The sequence below is a fragment of the Lycorma delicatula genome, chromosome 5 (genome assembly GCF_047948215.1).
Source record: "Lycorma delicatula isolate Av1 chromosome 5, ASM4794821v1, whole genome shotgun sequence".
NCBI classification, from domain to species: Eukaryota; Metazoa; Arthropoda; class Insecta; order Hemiptera; family Fulgoridae; genus Lycorma; species Lycorma delicatula.
The window spans coordinates 83,603,046-83,625,365 of record NC_134459.1 but is presented as its reverse complement, the minus strand read 5'-3'; the positions used below and the strand labels follow the sequence as shown (position 1 = coordinate 83,625,365).

Below are 22,320 nucleotides of genomic sequence, written 5' to 3'. Positions count from 1 at the left end.
GGATAAGCCTTGCGATCCATCGTCCTCTGGTCTCGTGGTCACAGGTCTCATGCCATGCAAGGAATGTGCGAGTGCGTTCCTCGTTGGCAATGGTCTCCTGGACTTTGCCTGCCCGTCGCCTCCTGTAAATCATCTAGCGCTCCCTTGCCAAAATAGCAATGGGTATGATGCCAGCAACCACAATTACTGCAGGCTCAGAGACCATCTAATACACGGAAGCGACTCGCAAGGCTGCAGTGCATTGCACCTGCGCGAGCTGCTTCTGATTTCTTGCAACTCTTAATGCCTGGGCCCACACTTTTGACCCGTATAACATGATGGAATGCACCATGGACATCAGCAATCGCCATCTGCTGGCCTTCGGTAACTGCTGAGAGCAGTTACGGCTCTCGCAGCTTTGTCGGCAGAGAGCTTTGTCTGCTTAGCAAAGGTGAGTTTTCAGTCATCATACTGAGGTACTTTGTGGCCGGTTCGGTCTCGACAATCTCAACCCTGACCCGCAGGGAGAGAAGGGTTTCGATACGCTTCTTCGTACTAGCATTGTATTTCACTTATGAAGTTTCCATTTTAATTAGAAAGCTGCAACAAATATCTGGTTACCTCATTTCCTGAGAGTCTTATCATCAGCATTTTTGGTGTAAATTTCTGCAAGATATGTCTTGAGTTTCAAAACTCAAGAAATATGCAGAATTCACTCCATCAAAGTGGGTTGCATAGAACCAAAAGTAAATTGCAACTCACCACAGCAAAGAAATACACATAACTTTCTTAAAAACCACCAACATTATCCTACTCTATAGAATTAAAATCATTCATATACTTGTAAACAACCAGAAATTTATAGCTATTAAGATTTCTTAAGCAAAATTTAGGTTCTATGAAAAATGATAAAGTTTCTGCCACAACTTGAATATATAATACTGAACAGTTTCATAATAAAGGTGACAAATGCAACATACAATTTACAAGATTTTTTCTTTGAATGAAAGAAAAAGAATAATAATAATAATCAAATGATTCATGCGCATGCCATGCCAGGATATCAGACTATTAAGCACTAAATTTTGACCCTCAATGAGGAAAATCAGTAAAAATATAATAAATTCAAATGAACAACATACTGCACAAAAATGAAAGCTAGCATTTTGGCTTCTTTTTTTATTTGGTTTGAACAACTGCTTCATGTTCTGTTTTGATTAGTTATATATATTCCTCCCAATCATTTTCAAAAGGTATAAAAAGAGAAGATCTTTTTGTCTTTATTATTATTATTATTTTTTTTTTTACAAAACAAACTAATTTTAAAACTAAATCATTATTACTTTAACTAACTAAAATTTTCCTTATTCTAATGTTATTTAGTATCTATCACAGGCTAAACAGTCTTTTTTTTGCTATCCATGTTCTACTTAATTTGTTTTCTGAAGTTGAATTTTTTTATTAGAAAAGCAATATTTTTTATTTGTACATAACAATTTATATCAACAATAAAACCAAATAAATGTTGTTATTTTTTTATGATATTTAAAAATTTATAATATAATATATAATTAATTTTTTTTTTTTTTAAATAACTTACAATTACAAAAAAAAAGCTTTTACAAGAGATGGCTTTGTTTTATTTTCCCCTAATATTATGTGTTTTATTTTTTATTTCTTTTATTACATTTTTCCACTATACTAAAAGTCTAACATTTTTGGAATAAGAAACAGACACACAACTAAGAAAAGTTTAAAACTTTCTTTTTGCCAAAAGAAACAAAACAATATGGAATTTAAAAAAAAATACATTAAGTGAATAAATAATTCATATTATTTCAAAAACAAAAATCAATAATTCCTCTAGACCAGCGTCTCAACTTGGGGGTCATAACGATATAAAAGGGGAAAAAATTATTGTTATACATAAACAATAATAAAAATATTTTATGAGGAAAAAATCATTTACCTACATTTATACATATACATGTAAAGAAAATAAATTAACGAGGTGGTAGTATTTGTTTTTCATTTAAAAGTTTCTCCATATGTGTATCTATTTGTCTAAAAGCAAATTGTTTTCATGTGATAAAAGACGATTCCTACATTTAGTTTTCAGCACAACTATAGACGAACAACCTTTTTCACAAAGATAAGATGTGGCAAAAGGGATTAATATTTTCAATGCTTCTGTGACTAAAATTTCCATATTCCTTTAGATGAGGTAGCCAAAATGTATCTACATCTTCAGATGCGAATGGTAGTTGTAACATTTTATTGGCAGACATTTGCTGGTCATGAATCTCAACCGGTAACTTAGCAGCTGCAGTTTTCACTAAATGGATTCAGTACCCATCTTTTAGAGAAATCATTTTTATCTTCTAGGAAATACTCCTCCAACTGAATTTTTAGCTCAGGCAAATGCATTGTCATGCTATCCAAACTGTGGTGAATAGTGTCTTCTTTAATTGGAAGCGAGTGGAAACATATCAACATTTTTGCATTGAAAGTGAATAATCCAGATATCAGCTTCTTAATAAATGCATGAACTTTGTCTGTCATTAATAAAATGTTTTTATCATGTCCTTGTGAACTCATATTCAAGTCTTTTAAGTGCGAAAATGTATCAGATAAGTAAGCAAACAGCAACACATACTCATTATTCTGTAAAAACCTTGTTTGTTTATACTGGAAAAATGTTAACTCATCTCGAATACAATAACTAGGTTAAAAATTTTCCCCATGATAACCATGTGACTTCTGTATGGAAAAGAAGAGATTTTTATTTTCCCAATTTTATTGCATAGTTTAGCAAAGTAAATTCTGTAATAGTTGACTTTTAATACAATTAACCATTTTTACAGCTTTACAAAGAATTTGTATGAGATTTTTTGTGGCTAGAGTATGTCTGTAAAGGAAACAGTGCGTCCATCCAGCCTTGGTATAAGATCTTTTAATTTATTCTGAAATCCACTATTCTTTCCTTTTATTGCCTTTGCACCATCACTACATACTGCAATGCATTTTGTACAATCTATGAAGTAGTTTTTAGAAGCCTCATAAAAACATCAAAAAGACATTGTCCTATTGCATTAATATCTAACAAAACATAAGAACTGAGAAATGTTTGCCACACCTGTTGATTAATCAAGCTGAATACTAAAAAATACACTTGAACTCACTTGCTGAATTATCTGATCGCAAACATTGGCAGCCATGTCATCAAATGTATTTCTATCAAATGAGGTAAAACCATAATTTAAATAACTGTCATTGTACAATCTTGTCTTTTTACAAATTGATTCACTGAATGTAGATGGCTAACTTTTTTTCACAAATTTGCCCATTTTGCAAAAGAAAAAAACAGTTACACCGTTTTGACTGCATTCTAAAAAACCAAAACCTCAATTATTATTTTAAATGAAACTACGATTTTAAAAACTTATAATACAAGCACCTGACACACGCTTTTCTTTCAAAATTAAACTGACTTCACTTCTTCTTAAGAAAAGGCGTAAGGGATTCTGCAATCCCTTACGCCTCTTTTATACTGCTGACAGCATGACATGTTCAAATATATCTCTTTTTTTTCTGTTTAGCCTCCAGAACCACCATAAGGTATTACTTCAGATGATGAATGAGGATGATATGTATGAATTAAATGAAGTGTGTAGGCTTGTACAGTTTCAGGTTGATCATTCCTGAGATGTGTGGTTAATTGAAACCCAACCACCAAAGAACACCAGTATCCACAATCTAGTATTCAAATCCATATAAAAGTAACTGCTTTTACTAGGATTTGAACCTTAGAACTCTCGACTTCAAAATCAGCTGATTTGCAATAACGAGTTAACTAGCAGACCAGTCCACTGGACCTTCAAACGTATCATATACATGTTAAAATATTACGCTCTTACAATGAATATTATACAAGCAGACCAAATTACAAGGAGCTCATACACATCAAGTTGGAACCTGAAAATTGTTCTTGTTTATACACTTCATACATGCATGTACATACCTGTTGCTATCAATCTCACTAGGTTTGGCTATCTATTTAACTAGGTTTCATTGGGTTGGGGTTGGAAGTCATGAAATATTCATTATATATATATATATATTTTTTTTTACTTTTCGGGGTTCGTGCAGCTAAAAAGGTTGAGAATTGCTGCTCAATTGACACAACACGTTACAACAATGTGAAAATTTTTAAATTATATTTATTTATCAACACAAAAATATTATTTTAATCATTGTCTGGTAAATATGAAACGATTTTCTCTTTCATCAAACAAACAATGTCTCCATGAAAATTGTAGTTCTTAGTGGTAAATTAGTCTTAAAACTGATTTTCAAAATTTTTTTATGAAGAATCAAATTTTCAGTTAGGAATGATATAAGTTGCTTTACTACACTGATGTTAGTTAATAAATTTTAAAATTTTAAATTTTGATTTTTTTTGGAACATGTGAACATTTAAAATTACATTTTATTAGCAAAGCAGCATATGATTGCCACTTTTTAATTGTGTATTATAATACAATTAGTTAATTAGCAGTATGAATAAATGAGGGTTCTGCATTTGTTTTATGATTTATTAGGTTATCAACCATTCCATATAAAAATAATGAAACTGATAAAATTACTTAATACATGATGTACATCAGGATTTTGTAAGAGAAAAATATTGAAACAGATACATTTACTACAAGTATAGTGTAAGCATTATTTTCCTGGACTTACACTATTATTAGTCATCTATATTTAATAATGGTACTGGTTAGAGGAATTGTTTTTATACCTTTCAATCTGTTCAGTCCAGAGTTGTTACTGTTACAGTGAGACTAACTTTTGCTGTATTTAAGTTTATAGTTACAAAAAAGAATGAGTTTGTAGGGGGTGATGAACAAACTTCAATTTTTTAATTTTAATAAAAAATTAGAGAAAAGTAGAATGGCTGAAGGCAAGATTTATTAAAAAGTTTAATAACGAAAAAATAGTATGTGCTCTTCATTATTGTCAGAAAAAAAAAAACATTAACGTGCTACATAGTCTGGTGAATTTATTAATGGTTTTTGATGACAGAAATATATTTCTGTCATTTCTAGTTGTAATGGGAGTTGAAAGTTAGAGTTTCATGTATGCTCCAACAACAAAAGCTAACGCAACCTGGCTGAGTCCAAAGGAACTGAAGGCTTTAGATTAAATTTTTTGATGTCAGGCATACTTACTATTAATCATGAATTTGTGCTGGAAAAATTAAGACTTTAGACAGTAAATTTTTATAAACAGGTGATTTGCTTGTGGCCTCAGTCTGAGTAAAATGGATCTGGATTTTTCAGAATAATACACCAGTGCATTCTTTGATAATTATTTTTGGCAAAAAGGATCCCAGTTATCCTATCCATCCTACTTGCCAGATTTTGATTAAAAAATGTAATGGCTTCAGTCCAAGAACTTAATTGTTATACTATGTTGAGGTAAACACAGTAATTTGATCATTTCTTGTGTAAAATCTTTTTGTCAGACTATCACAAAATCTGTAATAAAATAATCTCATTATGAAAATAGTTTACTTGGACAATAACTACCTTATATCAATAAAATCATCAAGTTTCACTACATGTACATTCTCCATATAATAAACATTATAAAAATCTGACTGCCAAAGACTATTAAAAAATATTTTCTTTTGCTAAAATAGATAAAAAAAAAAACAAAAGCAAAAATTAATTTATATATATTAAATAAATATAAGAAAACACATTTAAATACCTGATCCTTCAAATACTTTATCATCAATGGTCACAGTCATAATGAATTTAGCAAAAATATCTCCTTCTTTTGATCTACAATCGTATTTTAGACCAGGTCTTAAATCATTTAGTACCATTACTGGGCTTTTTTCAACTGCCAATGGAGATGCCTTAATTTCCTTTCCTCCATTTAACTCTCTCACATCAATCTTGCCAAATTCTGTTCATTGTCAAAAAAGCATTTTAATAACTTTTTTAGATAAAACAGTACATAAAATTAAAACCTTTCTAAATGTTAGCTTACTGACTACAAAAAAGTTAATCTTATAATACAATAAAATATCTGCAGAATAAACAACACTTACATTACTTTTTGTAATATTTCTTAAGAAACAAGCATTAACAGATTTTTAATATAAAAATAAATTAAAAAAGTGTATAGGCTCTAAGTATATGACTAATTTTAAAATCTGAATTAAAAAAGAATATAAAGCAAGAATACTACTATCTAATTAAATATTATCTGCAATTAAGTTTTGGGAATAAATATAAAAATTGAACGTTAAATTTTCAAACATTATAAACAAAAATCTGCCTAAAACCACAAATTAAATTTTATACTTTCCACATTTAAAAAAAAAAATGCTTTTTATGAAGAAGTGTTATATCTGCATCTACAACTCTTATAGATATGGAACACATATTGCTGGCTTTTTTAATGATTTCAGTATTAAAAATTATTTAGGTGAATTTATGGTACTGAAAAAGAAATTATTTAAATGAACTTCATAATTATTCGATAACCAATAATTCATAATTACTTTCTAATCAAAATGTTGAATTATAGAGATGTAATAATATTTTCAAAAAAATTTTCATCTATGTTCAGATATTCTTTGATGAACTTAAGTTTCATTAATTTCAAGTTTATCTATTCTTTTGTCTATTGGCCCTTCTACTTCTCTATCATAGTTTTTCAAAACAACTCTTGGTCATTATTACTAGAGGGAACTTTTTTACATACAACCTTCATGGTTGGTATAATACATATCATGAATTTGGTTATAACAAGTACATAATCTACAACTGACTATTAATTATAGAATCAGAATTCCTGTACGACTCATTTCAAAGAATTTTGTTATGATGTTAGTGTAAGCCTAATCTAAATAGTAATATGCTTGTAATATACAAATTTACAACTAATGTAAAATGAGCTGAGCTTCTAATACATAGTAGTCAGTAATACTCATACTCTACTAAATTGCTACGGCAAATATATTGGTATAAGATTCATGGGATGGGAAGTACATTCATTGTATACCTACTCAAAATACTCTAAATGAAAAATTCAACCTTACACATTGATATACTAAATTCACAAGAAAAAATATTAGGAAAAGTCACACATATGTCTAAGATCATTTTAATGATTTTTATTGGAATCAGTAGGATCATTTTTACTGAAATCAATAACTACTAGTTATTATTATTTAATTATAGCTCTAATTCCAAGATATACTTTCCAACAAAACAATCTACAGATCAAAACACAAATTACTGATACCAAAGACATTTAGAAAAATCTGCAGTAGAAATACATGTTTACATTTTATGTTTAGTGCATATGCTGCTACTTCTATTATAACTCAACATATAATAAATTTAAAAAATGTACTACTGATAAATGAATGCATCCTATGAACATTTAAAAAATCTTTTCTGTCCTAACGTAATCTAACACTCATGAATAAAATATATGGTAGTAGACAAGACTAAAACTACAAGAAGTAATAAGCAAACAAATAAATAATTTGAAAATTATAAAATAAATCAGCAATGACAACAATAACAAATTTGAAAAACTAATCAAAATTAAATTTGCTTATCGGTTACCTGTTTATTATGGAAAGTAATTATCAAGACATGACTAAAAAAAATCTACAATCTTAAATTACCATTTTCTAAATAAAATTATCTTACAGTATCCAACAAATTGTTAAATTAATACAAAATAAACGATACTGGTTGTGTAATATAATTACAGTAACCCTTCCAAGAATCCCATTTTAGAGAAATATTTTCAATACATAACCTCCTAGTTACATTAACTTCAAATGTAGAGAAGGGAATGATGGGATTGTTGCAAAGAGGCATGAGGTTGTTTAATTTAATCAAATTTACACAAATATTTCAAATAAGTCTTTACATATTTAACAGGAGATTTAACTACTCTGTAATAAAACTGTTACATATGAAATAATATATAAATATATTGGGTGAAAATATTACATCATTTCAGTACTGGACAGCAAAATTTGTATGTTTGTCCATAATAAATTTCAAAAAACAATTTTAACAAATTAACACAAATCACAGATAAATATATTTCAATGTAATTATAGAATTTAATAACAACTGAAGATGTGGGATCTTGTGAAAATCATCCCTTGGAATTAATATGGTAACTTTAACTTATCTAATTTACTGTGTTTTGCTGGTTTATATTTCATTTAACATTAAATATATATACAGAATTTCCCACAAAGAAATGGGAGACATGTACTACTGGTGAAAATAAATGAAAATAGTTCATATAAACAAAGGTCTGGAAACACTTTGTTTTCGAGTTACAGCCAGCGAAAGATTTTGCCCAGATTTCAGCTCTTCTAATAAAAAGAAGCCCTACTACTGTAATTTTTGGGACCCAAATTAAGAAGTAAAGTTAGTGATTTCTTATTAATATGAGCTAAATAAAGTAAAGTTAGTGATTTCTGTTGGGGCCTGACAGAAATCTAACTCCAGTAGTTTTTAAGATATCTGACGTGACACAAAATTTGGTGGTGTCAAAAAATAATTTTGTTTTAGGTTTGTAGTAACAATAGCTTTGTTAAATGACTAATAAATGTGGAAGATTTAGTTACAAAACTAGTAGAAAATTTAATTCTGAGAAAATTAATGTAAATACAACCAATAAAATGTAAATAAAACTTAAAAATAGGATTTTTATTGAAGCAAAACAGATGAAATATAAACAGAAAATCATATTATTCTTTTTGTATCTAATAAACATTCTTTGGTATATCAGTGTTTACTTGGAGTAAAAAAAAATTAATACTAAAGAAAAGTTACTCATTAAAATATAAAATTATATTGAATTTATATGAAAAGTTCCCGAGATGATACAGAAAGCCACTGAGAAAATGGCAGAGCACTGTGCACATTGTGTAAGAGGGAATTTCAAACAATTACTGTAACTGAACGAGGTTTGTTATTCTATTACTATTTATCATTTTATTTCTTCATTTTGCTATATTAATAATAATGTTTATTAGGTTCAGAAAGAATAATATCATTTTCTATCTTTTTGTCAGTTTTGCTTTAATAAAAAAACAATTTTTAAATGTTTTATTGTCTGTATTTACATTGATTTTCTCAGAATTAAATTCTCTACAAGTTTTGTTACCCAATTTTCAGCATTTATTAGTCATTTAAGAAAGCTATTGTATTACAAACCGGGAAAAAAATTTGTTTTTTGACACTAAATTTTGTTTTACATCAGGTATCTTAAAAATTACTGGAATTATAGTTCTGTGACCTGTTTTACCCTAGTTCCCAGGTCAAATTACATATGAAACCACCAACTTTACTCCTAAATTTTGGTCTTAAAAATTACAGGGCTTCTTTTATTAGAACTGAAATCCAAGTGAAATCTTTCACTAGCCAAACTTGAAAAGAAAAGTGTTCTGAGACCCAACTTTATGTGAATTTTTTTCATTATTTTCATCAGTAGAACATGTCCTGAAAGTTTCTCAGTTTCTTCAGGGGAACGCCGTGCATATATATATATATATATATTTTATTAGATCAACCAAAGTACAGAATAAATAAAGTAGGATGACTTACCTTATTCCACTATATATGCAGGAGTGCTTTTGCGATTTACTCGCATCAGCTGCATTATAAATTCATCTCAAATTACATTACAAACCTCATAAAATATCATGCATTTATTTTATTTAAAACCTTTAATTTTTTTTATTATTTTAAACTTTTATTCAGTTAAATTAAAAATTAAAACAAAATTTAGCTAACCATCCTATAGTTTTATCCCTAATTTTTAAGTCTTAATTTATTTACTAATTCATATCCTTTTTTTCATATCATATTTGTAACTTAAATTTATTTTCTTCTAAGCATTTTATCAATTATTTTAGAGATAATGTAAGATGAAGCGGTTTTGAAGTTAACTAAAGGTCGCATGGGTATACCCGGTTTGTGTATTTTTTTGTAGTCCAGTTAACATAGGTGCACTTGGTTCTTAAGAGTGATATGTTGAATTATTTTTACAATTGAAAATGTTGCGGTATTTTGCTATTAAAAGTTTAGTAATTCTTAGAAATTTTTTAGTAGGGTTCTTTATTCCCTTGAAATCATTTTCCATTAAATATATATTGTAACATCAAATTTTTATATTTATCAGAAAACATGATGACCGGGGTATTAGTTTTATCTGATTTCAAAATGATACTATTATTATTATTTTATTTCATTTTCAGGTTGTAAATAATATCTTTATAATAACTAATAAAAGGTTTGTAATTTATATTTCCTTGTTTTATATCATAAATTTTATTACCAATGCTGTTATGTAAAATTTCTTTATCATTAGAATTTGCTTTATTTACATTTATTTCAAAATCTACACCACCTTAACAATATCATTCTTATCATCCTTTGTCAGATTAAACTTATATGCATTAGCTACAACAATAAATTGCTCATCATTATCAGGACCATATTTGTAAAATTTATCAAATCAATACAATCAGGAAATGAACACAAATTTTCATGCATATTGTCTAGTTGTAAATTATCATAAACATTATCACCCAACAAATTTTCCTGTAATATGAAATAACCCAATCTTTTATTAAAATTATATTTGTTAAGATTACAATGATGGCTATTATTAATTCTTATTGAATTACTAATTTTATTATATTTACTGTCTTTAAGCTTCATTTTTTACACCAAGTGCACCTATATTATTTGGACTACCAAAAATACACAAACCAGGGTATATCTAGGCGCAAGCTTTAATTAAATTCAAAACCGCTCCTTCTTATATTGCCTAAAATAATTGATAAAACACTTAGAAGCAAAATAAATTTAGGTTAAAAATATAACATAAAAAATGGATACTAATTAGCAAATAAATTAAAGGACTTAATAATTAGTGATAAAACTAGAATGGTTAGCTAAATTTTGTTTTAATTTTTAATTTAACTGCATAATATTAAAAAAAAAAATAATAAAAAAAAGATTAAAGGTTTTAAATTTTAAATAAAATAAATAAATGCATGATATGTTATTATACTTTATGAGATTTGTAATGTAATTTGAGATGAATATATAATGCAGCTGATTGATGCAAGTAAATCACAAAAGCGCTCCAGCATATATAGTGGAATAAGGTAAGTCATCCTACTTTATTTATTCTGTACTTTGGTTGATCTAATAAAATAAATATATTTGTATATACTAGAGGAGTATGATTCTCAAAAAAATTGATTTAAAAAAAAAATGGTAAATGCCGACCAGGCAAAATTATTATTTAAATTCTATTACATGTTACATGATAAACTTAGTAATATAATGCAATCAATAAAATTCAACAAAATATGCCTTAAATTAAATGTGACACCTAAATACGCTAGGCTAATGCTATCTAATGTGTTTAATCTGACAAAGGATGATAAGAATGATACTTTAAGAATATTGTGGTAGATTCTGAAATAAATGTAAATAAAGCAAATCCTAATGATAAAGACGTTTTACATAATAGCATTAGTAATAAAGTTTATGATATAAAATTAAAAAACTTTTATTAATTATAATAAAAAAGTTATTTAAAACTTGAAAATTAAATAAAATAATAATAGTATCATTTTGAAATCAGATAAAACTAGTATGCACGCCGGTCATCATGAATTCTGATGAATATAAAAATTTGATGTTCCAATATATGTAATGGAAAATGATTTAAAGGGAATAAAGAACCCTACTAAAAAATTTCTAAACTTTTAATAGCAAAATACCGCAACATTTTCAATTACAAAAATAATTTAACATATCCAAAAAGAGCACCTATGTTAACTGGACTAAAAAAATACACAAACCGGGTATACCCATGTGACCTTTAGTTAACTTCAAAACCGCTTCTTACATTGTCTCTAAAATAATTGATAAAATACTTGGAAAAAATAAATTTAAGTTACAAATATGATATGAAAAAAGGATATGAATTAGTAAATAAATTAAGACTTAAAAATTAAGGATAAAACTAAAGGATGGTTAGCAAATTTTGTTTTAATTTTTAATTTATCTTAATGAAAGTTTAAAATAAAAAAATTAAAGGTTTTAAATTTTAAATAAAATAAATAAATGCATGTGATATTTTATTATATTTTATGAGGTTTGTAATGCAATTTGAGAAATATAATACAGCTGATGATGCAAGTTAATTATAAAAGTGCTCCTATATATATATATATATATATATATAGGAGCGCTTTTTCCATATTATCCTACTTTATTTATTCTGAACTTTTGTTGATCTAATAAATAATAAAATCAATATATTTGTATATAGTACAGACAAGTATGATTCTTAAAAGAATTGATTTTAAAATAATTAATGTATCAGATATAAGCTGTCACCTGTATGTGTATATACGAGGTGCTATCCAAAGTATTTCTGATATGACAGTTTATAGAAGATTGTTGGCAGTGTGGGAAGAATTGCTCAGAAACCTAAAAAGAAGCAGTTACTGACACAGGTTATGAAGACAAAAAGACTTCATGGACAAAGGAACATAAAGAATGGACTATCGAGATGTGGGAAAAAAGTTATTTTTTTCAGATGAGACTCATTTCTTTTTCCAAGGGGAGGGAGCAGCCTACATTCATAAGTCAGAAGATGAGAAGACTACTATGCCAGCACACCTGCAACAAGCTCTGAAACACCCAGCCAAAAAAATGTTTTGGGGATGTTTTACACATGAAAGGTCAGGAGCACTTATGCCTGTGGATAGGATGATTAGATCAGACTAATACATTAACATATACCAAAGAAAAAGAAAATAAAAAAAAAATATAAAAATATACCAAAAAATGTTTTGGGTTCTTCTGCAGAAGAACCCAAAACTCATTTTCCAACAGGATCTTGCACCATGTCACATGTCAAAGGAAGCAAGTGTTCTTCAAAAACCAAAACATTAGAGTTCTATTGGGGCCAGGGAACTCTCCCGACCAGAATCCAATTGAAAATTTATGAGCCATACTAAAAAAATGACTTGGGAAAATTAATTGTAGCACAAAAACTGACCTTATTAGTTCAGTGATACAGGTTTGGTTTCAACATGAAGATATCAAAAATCATTGTTCTACCTTAGTGAAATTGATGCCAAAGAGGATTAATGAGATTAAAAAACAAAGGACACAAACTATTAAATTTGATTAAGTTTAACTATTAAACATTTTTTCTTTTAAAAATACTGTATTCGGATTAGTTTTTTCACCACTGTAGTACTAGTCATACCACTTTGCTTGCCATCATGAGTTGGTAGGGTGAACAGCGTTTGTCTGTGACTGAAGCCCATATCGTTATTTAAAAATAACGATTCTCTTAACATTACACAGCGTTTATTTACAGACATTTTAATTTAAATTGAAACACGTCTGTTCCTAGTAGAAATACAATATTATGAAAATGCAGTTGAGAATGCTTGAAAAAATATTGATGCTGTTAGGTTAGCAGGAGTGCAGTCTCCATGATGTTCAGCAGCGACGCATGCTGCTGCACTAGACATTTCCGATTGAAGTGTAAAAAGAATTTTCCATGACAACCTTCAGTTCCACCCCTACAAAATGATGTTAGTGCAAAAACTCAGTGTAAATGTCTGGGTGTTTTGTAAAGCAGCATGGAGTGCATCCTTGAAAATATCCACCACAACACAATTGTTCTTTCAAGTGAAGAGGGACATTTTCACCTCTCTGGATATGTCAATAAACAGATTACATTACTAAGCTTCAATAACCCATGACAACTTCACCATTCAATATGTTACAGCAGGGTGGTGTGCAGTTTCAAAATGCGGCATAATAGGCCCATACTTTTTTGAGCGAGTCAAATCAGAGTAACAATAATGGCTCATTGGTATGTAATGATGTTGTGAGAGTTTTTGCCACTGAAACTGAATGAACTTGGTGATGGAATTTGGTTCCCACAAGATGGTGCCACTGCCTATACAGTGAGAGTTTCCATGGATGTTCTTTGAGAAACCTTTCCAGGATGTTTGATTTCATGACACGATGACATTCTCTGGCCAGCATGTTCACCTGACCTGACCGTTGTGACTTTTTCCTTTGCGGCTATCTTAAAGGTAAACTCTACTGTGGTTGTCCACACTGACAGTCTCTGGTCAGCATGTTCACCTGACCTGGTCGTTTGTTACTTTTTTGTTTGGGGCTATCTTAAAGATGAGGTCTACTGTGGTTGACTGCATTCAATTGTTGAACTCAAGGAAACCATTCACCGTGAAATTGTAGCTGTCCATGAGCAATGAAAATTAAAAAAAAAAGGTTAAATGAACGAGTGCATGAGGAAAAATGGAAACATTTGGATGACATAATTTTCATGTAAAATATGAAACCCTGTTGATAATTTAACCTATAAATGAAACCACACCAAACTAATTTAAACATAATAAAATAAGTTTTATTAACTCTTTGTAACTACTAAAATGCACTAATAAAAAATATTTTCAGTAAATTTAGCAAAACTTTATTATCACAGTAAGTTAATGACATTCACTAAATTAATATTTTCAAAGACGTTTTTTGTGAAATTAATAATAAACAATATACCTAGTAAATTAAATCACTGATAAAATGAATTTGATTATGAAAAAGTAATGAAAGGAAGAAAACCTTATCATTAGGGGGCATGCTGGTTTAAAATCTAGGTATAACCCTGGAATAACAAAAATTTGAATGTTGGTTCTATATTAATTAGTAATTGTTTTTTCACCTTTCAGCTTTTTTTTTATCTTTAATTCATGGTAAGAAATTAATATTCATAAAGCAGAACCAAATATGAATAAAATTACTGTCTGATGTACTGTTTTTTTTTTTCAGTATGTTTTATCTTTAGAAGTACTGATCAATCTATATTTATTCTTCTATAAACACATTCATAACTAAAATCAATATACAGTACTAGATTCACCCATATCATTTAAATTAATGAAATAAATCATAAATATATAACTAATCACATCTTTGGATTGTAGGGTTAGAAGAAAACATACACATTACATTATACATGGTATAGTAGTTGAACAGAAGGTACGATTAATCAGGTGTTTTAGAACAAATAAAATGTCAAATTCATTACAGAACACTGTCGGTGAAGAAATAATACTTGAAAGTAATATAACAAAAATGTAGTGTCTTATTTAATGCAGATGCTACTCAGAATACATGTGGGTGATACGGTCCAGATAAGAATTTTAAGTGTTACAAATAGAAAGAATAAATAAATAAAAAAAAAAAAATTCATTGACAATAGTTAAGATGAATGTTTAGTCTATGATGACAATGATATTGTCTAACAGAAAGTGTTTTTTAATCCCTTTTAAATTTATATAAGACTGTTTACTGTATTTAACATATTAAAAATAAATATAAATAGCTAGTAGATCCCAATTATTTCATTAGCAGTTATCCAATTCCATTCTATCCATCATTGTAAAAAATAAATTTATCTCCTTTGAAATACATCTGACAAAGTAATGATATCATTTAGCTTATCATAACTGTTTAGTAATTCATGAACTGTGTTGTCACTATAAACACTAAATACTCATGATTTATGATGGTGTAATGGTAGTAAACAGAAATATAATGTTTGTAATTAAAGTATCAAGCATTCTTTGTACTAAGGTTTTTAAAAAAATTAAAAACAAAATATTAAATAATTTCAAAAACTTAATCATCTTACAATATAATAAATGTTTGAATGTCTTCTATTTGCAGCTAAAGAGCCATTAATAGATTTCATTTCAGTAACCACTTTTTTAAATGGTTGCAGCGCTGATAAGGAATATTTAAATTTTAATGTTCTATTTGACTATCAACTGCGCGTGGGTTATTTCTGAACACTTTTCCATTTAAATATCCCTCCAAAAAAATACCTATGGGAGATAAATCTGGTGATGTAGGAGACCTTAGACAAATTTTACTGACAAATAAAATTTGTCAGTAAATAAAATGTTACCCAAGATCTAAACATTGCTGCAAATAAAACACATAAGCCATTTGCAAAAACTGCATCTTTATTTGTGATCTGGTCTTTGCAGTTTCACCATGACATAAGTACAGTATGAATGTAATTCTAATTTCTTTGTGTACACTTCCGTAAGACATTCCAATCTACTGAGATAGTCTTCTTATTGTCTTTCGAGATGATCTTTCAAAGGATGCACAGATACATTCTAAAGATTCGTTATTTAAAACTGTTGGTTGGCCTGACTTCTTTTTGTTCACCTACACTACTGGTTTCTCTGAAACAAGTAACTATGTGAAATTCTTGACTTATTGGGTATGTTTGAATGACAAAAAGGTAGCAGCAAAGTCTTTCTGGGACTTTAAAAATGCATGATAGTGTTTTTATAGCACACCTGTCACTTAAAGACAAAATAGGGAGAGAGAGATTACTTGATTGTTGTGTATATGTTATTGTTACAAGATCAAGCATTACCAACCCACCCATAGTGTCAATTTAAAAGCAAATTTCCCATTTAAGTTGATTAATGAATTCAGGGTTGCATAACTTTTCACTCACTCTGTATTGCTAAGTCTACAGAGTGTGTGAAAAGTTATGCAATCCTGAATTCATTAATAATGATCTAAGTTTAACAAGATTCATTGAACAAATTTTTTAACTGATATTTGAAGACACAAGTCGCACTTGAACAATTATTGAAGGAGCAAGAATTGATACCTATTTTTGGAGGTAGTCTTTTCACATATCTAGTTAATAGGAATATCCTACGTTATTAATAGTTTAATTTCTAAACCACTTTTACTGAATTTATATAAAAAAATATATGTATCTGAATATTTGTAATAAGTAATCTTATATTCACCAAATACACTGATGTTCAATTAAGTCTATCTACTTTATTTCAAAAAATTGTAATAGTTGTACAGGTGGTAAAATTATAACATTATTATATATTTGATACAGAGTAGCTGGACTGGAGATGCAACCATATTGGAGAGGTATCTGTTGAGAGCCAGACTAAGGAATGATTCCTGAAAGAAGGCAAGCAGCTCTTTCAGTAGTTGTTGAAGGCTTAGGCCAGGAGGATTTAAACAGCCATATCAACATCACTCAATCTTCTGAGTATTGTGCAGCTGAAAGCAATGGAAAACTACAGCTGTTTTTTTTCCAAGAAAATGTAGCTCTCTGCATTTCCAAGTAACAATGATGGAGGTGCCTTTCTTGGTAAAATATTCTGGAGGCAAACTAGTCCCCCGTTCAGATCTCTGGGTGGGGACTACTAAGGAAGGGGTCACCAGAAAATTAAAAAATAACATGCTAAGAGAGTAGAAGTCTAAAAATGGTTGGTAGGCTAGAAATTTTGCAGGGAAATGGATAGATTAAATGTAGGTTAGTAGGAATTAGCAAGATTCAGTGGGAAGAGGAAAATTACTTTTGGTCAGCTGATTTTTTAATAATTAACTCAGCTTCAAATAAAGGGCAGGCAGGAGTAGGTTTCATAATGAACAAGAAGATGGGGAAGCGAATAAGAGTATTCAAAATGCATAGTGATAGAATCATTATAAGGATAAAATCAAAATCTAAGTTGACAATGATTGTTAATGTCTATATGCCTACAAGTGCCCATAATGATGAAGAGGTAGTAGAGTATGTATATGAAGAAATTGCCGAAGCAATTAAACATTTAAAAGGGGATAAAAATTTGATAACAGTTGGAGGTTGGAATGCAAGCACTGGAAAAGGCAAGGCAGGAAATATTGTGGGTGAATATAGGCTTGGCAAAAGGAATGAAAGAGGAGAAACTGAGTTTTGCATGAAGTATAATTTAGTAATTGCCAACACCCAGTTTAAAAATCATAATAGAATATACACATGGTAAAGCAAGGTGATACTGCAAGGTATCAGATAAATTATATCACGGTTAAACAAAGATTTAGAAATCAAATTGTCGACTGCAAAGCTTATCCTAGAGCAGATATTGATTGTGACCATAATTCTGTGATAATGAAACGTAGATTGGGGTTTGAAACCCTGAAGAAAAGATGTCAGATGAATTGGTGGAATTTTGAGAAGCTTGAAAAAGAGGAAGTACAGAAGAACTATGAGGAGGACTTCACCAGAGATCTGAGTAAAAAAGATAAGGTAGAAAATGTACAAGAATAGAAGAATATTAAAAAGGAAATTCTTAAATCAGCAGAAGCGAAGTTAGGCGGAACAAAGATAAGTGGTAGAAAACCTTGGATATCAAAGGATATATTGCACTTGATGGATGAATGTAGAATGTATAACAATTCTAATGATGAAGAAGTTAAATGGAACTATAAAAAATTAAGAAATACTATAAACGGAAAGTGCAAATAAACAAAAAAAGATTGGATTAAAGAAAAGTGTTCAGAAGTGGAAAGAGAAATGATCATAGATAAAATAGAAAAAGGCACACAGGAAAGTTAAGAATTTTGTGGTACAAAAATTAAAATCTAATAATGTGTTAAACAAAGATGGTACTACATTGATTTACAGTATGAAAGAAAAGGTCGATAGGTGGGTGGAATATATTGAAGAATTAAATGGAGGAAATGAATTAGAAAAAGGTATTATAGAGAAAGAAGCCCTCCTCAAATTAAATAAATTATGGAAGAGGATGAAAAGGGAGATACAATACTGAGATCTGAACTTAATAGAGCATTAAAAGATTTGAATGGAAGGACGCCTCCTGGGATAGATGGGATTTCTGCAGAATTACTGTGCAGTGCAGGTGAGGAAGCGATAGATTATACAAACTGGCATTTAATATTTATGAAAAAGGGAAAGTTCCGTCACACTTCAAAAAGAGTGTTAATGTCATGATACCTAAATCTAGCCGAGAGTAAAAAAGATTTAGAAGAAAAAATTAATAGTATGGATGAAGTCCTACGCAAGAATTATTGTATGAAAATAAACAACAAAACAAAGTAATGAAATGTATTAGAAATAATGTAGATGGACCACTGAATATAAAAATAGGAAGAGAACAGATTATGGAGGTAGAAGAATTTTGTTTTTTGGGAAGTAGAATTATTAAAGACGGATAAAGCAGGAACGATATAAAATGTCAAATAGCACAGGCAAAATGAGCTTTCAATAAAAAATATAATTTGCTTACATCAAAAATTAATTTAAACATCAGGAAAACATTTTGGAAAGTATATGCTTGGAGCATAGCTTATGGAAGTGAAACTTGGATGATCAGAGTATGTGAGAAGAAAAAATTAAAAGCTTTTGAAATGTGGTGCTATAGGAGAATGTTAAAAGTCAGGTGATTGGATTAAGTGACAAATAAAGAGGTGTTGGAGTAAACTGATGAAGAAAGAAGCATTTGGAAAAATATAGTTAAAAGAAGAAACAGCCTTATAAGCCAGATATTAAGGCATCCTGGAATAGTCGCTTTAACATTCCAGGGACATGTGTGGGAAAAATTGTGCAGACATGCAATTATTTGGAAAATGTAAAACAAATATTAGGGATGTAGGATGTACGGGGTATACTAAAATGAAACGACTAGTACTAGATAAGGATCTTGGAGAGCTGCATCAAACCAGTCAAATGACTGAAGACAAAAAAAAACAGTTAATTAAATAAATTAGCTATCATGGATTCAGATTTATTTAGGAATCATACCTGCCTAAAATAGTGACAGAAAAGTTTGAGTCACAAAATTCATCTAAGTAAATGGAAAAATATAAAATACAATTTTTATGAGGAATTATACTATTGTCAATAAGTTGTAGAAAAGTAAACAATCTGTAACTTAAAATTCCACACAAAACTGACCTAGAAAGAAATTCAACAATAACTAAAATATCCTAGAATTGTCTTTAATTGCATGATTCTACTTATATCAAATCTAACTTTTATCAGCATCATTTGCATATAACAATTGCTACTTTAATCAAAAAAATAATTAAATTATGAGTATGGTAAACATGTAGAAAAAATAGTTCTCATTTCTTTTTAATTATATTATTTGATACTTTTAATATTTTTAATCATACCATTCGTACAACTCCCACAACATTTTTATTCATTAATTTAAATCTGATTTACTCCAACAATTAAAAATTCAACTAATAAAATTTTTTTGAGGTTTATCAACTGAAATAATAAGTTTTTTTTAATGGTTTTAATGATAACACAAAATAATCCCAGCTTAAGCAGAGCTTTGATAGTGGATTTATAGAAAAGAAGAAGAGTGTTCTACAAATTTAAGCATTTTTCTTTCATTGACTTACCGTTACCCTGAGTATTGAAAAAAGGCATATCAGATTCTATTACATCAGAAGAAAAATCTGTATCTGGTGGACACGATACAATCCTATTAATACCAAAACTTTGAAATTGAATGAAGCTACCCAATGCTGCTTCAGCAGCTGCCTGTTTTGCTAACCTTTTACTTCTTCCAGTACCTTTAAATATTTGACCATCAACCTAAAAAATAAAAAAAAAATAAAAGACTGTTTTGTTAACCTGACAAAATATAAATGGTTTCTAAATGGATAATTGATAGTATGTTCAGTATCATTTATTTTTATCAAAAATAGTTGTGTTTTAAGATCTGCAATGATATTGAATAAATGAATTACAGTAGTACAATTTATTATAGTATTATTACTGTTATTTACTGTAAAAAATCTTATGATTTTTTGACGGCAAGTATGTTCAATCATAAATGCATGTTCTTTCTTTTTGCTCTTATTTGTTGGTGTTGCTTCTTCTTACTTATTACTTATAAACATTTAAGAGAAAAAAATTCATATGATTTTTTTGACGAGCAGTATGTTCGATCATGTAAGCATGTTCTCAGCTAATGGGAGACACACACACACACACACACACAAACACATAAAATGTCCTTTAGTAGGGAAAGATAAAAACTGCCAATGATGATAAACATCCACACAATATATCAAAATATTAATAACATATTACAAACTAAACTAAAAAATTATTGTACAACTTATGTCTCATTAAAAAACAGAAAGAAAAGTTTGTCATATATTTTATACTACACAAAAATTAAAGTATGTTATAACATTCACTGTTTACATTAAACTGACCTAAGGTTGTGTTTTAAAATTTCCCAACTTATCATGCAAAAAATATAGTGTCAATTTTATACCTTTTTAATAATGCTGCATAGCATTTGACTGATTTGGAATATGGCAGCAGCCCTGGCACCATTCAAGATAATTGTAAGAAAAGGCAGAAGGAAGAAGAATCCCTAGAGGAACTATATTTGGTGAAATATATGCAACTAGAGTGTGGTGGGCTGTTATGGATCAATTACACATTTCAGACACATTATGGAAATATTACTCAAATTATCAAATAAGTATCATTTTTGTGCACTTCGCCAAATTTTAACTTCCTAATCAACAAACATACTTCTATTAGAATTCAAAATCATACACTCACTTAACACTATGAATTGTTTTAACATTAAGCATTTGTTAAAAAAAAAATTGCTACAACTATTCATGAAAACCAGTGAGTACAGGTCTGCAGTAGTTTCATTAATCTCTTCCATGTTTTTTCCCCTTCACCCAAAATTTATTTCCTCCATTTTTTCTTTTTTATATTATTGAGTAATAAGGCAATTGATGATTAATTAAAATAAATATATGCTTCTTTTTTTATGCAAAGATAAAAAGTTCATCTTGTAACTTCTGCATATCAAAAGTAGAAGCCTTTCTTTTTTCTTTTGAAAAAAGAAAGGCTTTTTTCTTTTTTCTTTTTATCTTATATTTTTTTAAATATAAGATAAAAAGAAACTTGTTTGTTTAGATGTTAAAATAAATTTCTAAACAAATAATACACACAAGATAATATCAAAAACTACATATATTTACATCATCTTTCAGTACAAACTGAAAAGATATATCAATTCTATTAACAAGTAGATTGTGTATTGACAGTCTAAATATTGCTTCTATATGAATAGTGACATGGAAAGGATCAACAGATATATAGTCTATTATTTTAAAAGAAAAGAGAAAATTGGACAAAATATGAACATAATTTTATGTCAGACCACGTGGGGTCACTGTTTGCAACTTCAAAATGGCTGTAATTCTGGAAAGTTCACGTGTATATTTTGATGAGCAATCATTTTAGATTCTTTCTTGAATACTTCTAAGGTATGTGAAGTACTCTTCATGGAGTATTGAATACTTTTTAGAATTAATAAATGTAGTCATA

At 28.9% G+C, this 22,320-nt stretch overlaps 1 protein-coding gene across 6 annotated transcripts in view; it reads right to left on the bottom strand.

Annotated features, from left to right (window-relative positions):
• Nucleotides 1–22,320, bottom strand: part of Adar (Adenosine deaminase acting on RNA) — a 112,594-nt gene that overhangs the window by 62,819 nt on the left and 27,455 nt on the right. For all 6 annotated transcript variants that reach the window (XR_012756494.1, XR_012756493.1, XR_012756495.1 and 3 more), the window contains 2 exons: nt 20,355–20,550; nt 5,755–5,955 (listed from right to left, as the gene is read on the bottom strand). Coding sequence is in view for 3 of the 6 variants with exons in the window: in XM_075366531.1 (XP_075222646.1) it covers nt 5,755–5,955; nt 20,355–20,550 (397 nt within the window). In the remaining 3 variants the exon portion in view is untranslated. The remainder of the gene's footprint in view (nt 1–5,754; nt 5,956–20,354; nt 20,551–22,320) is intronic.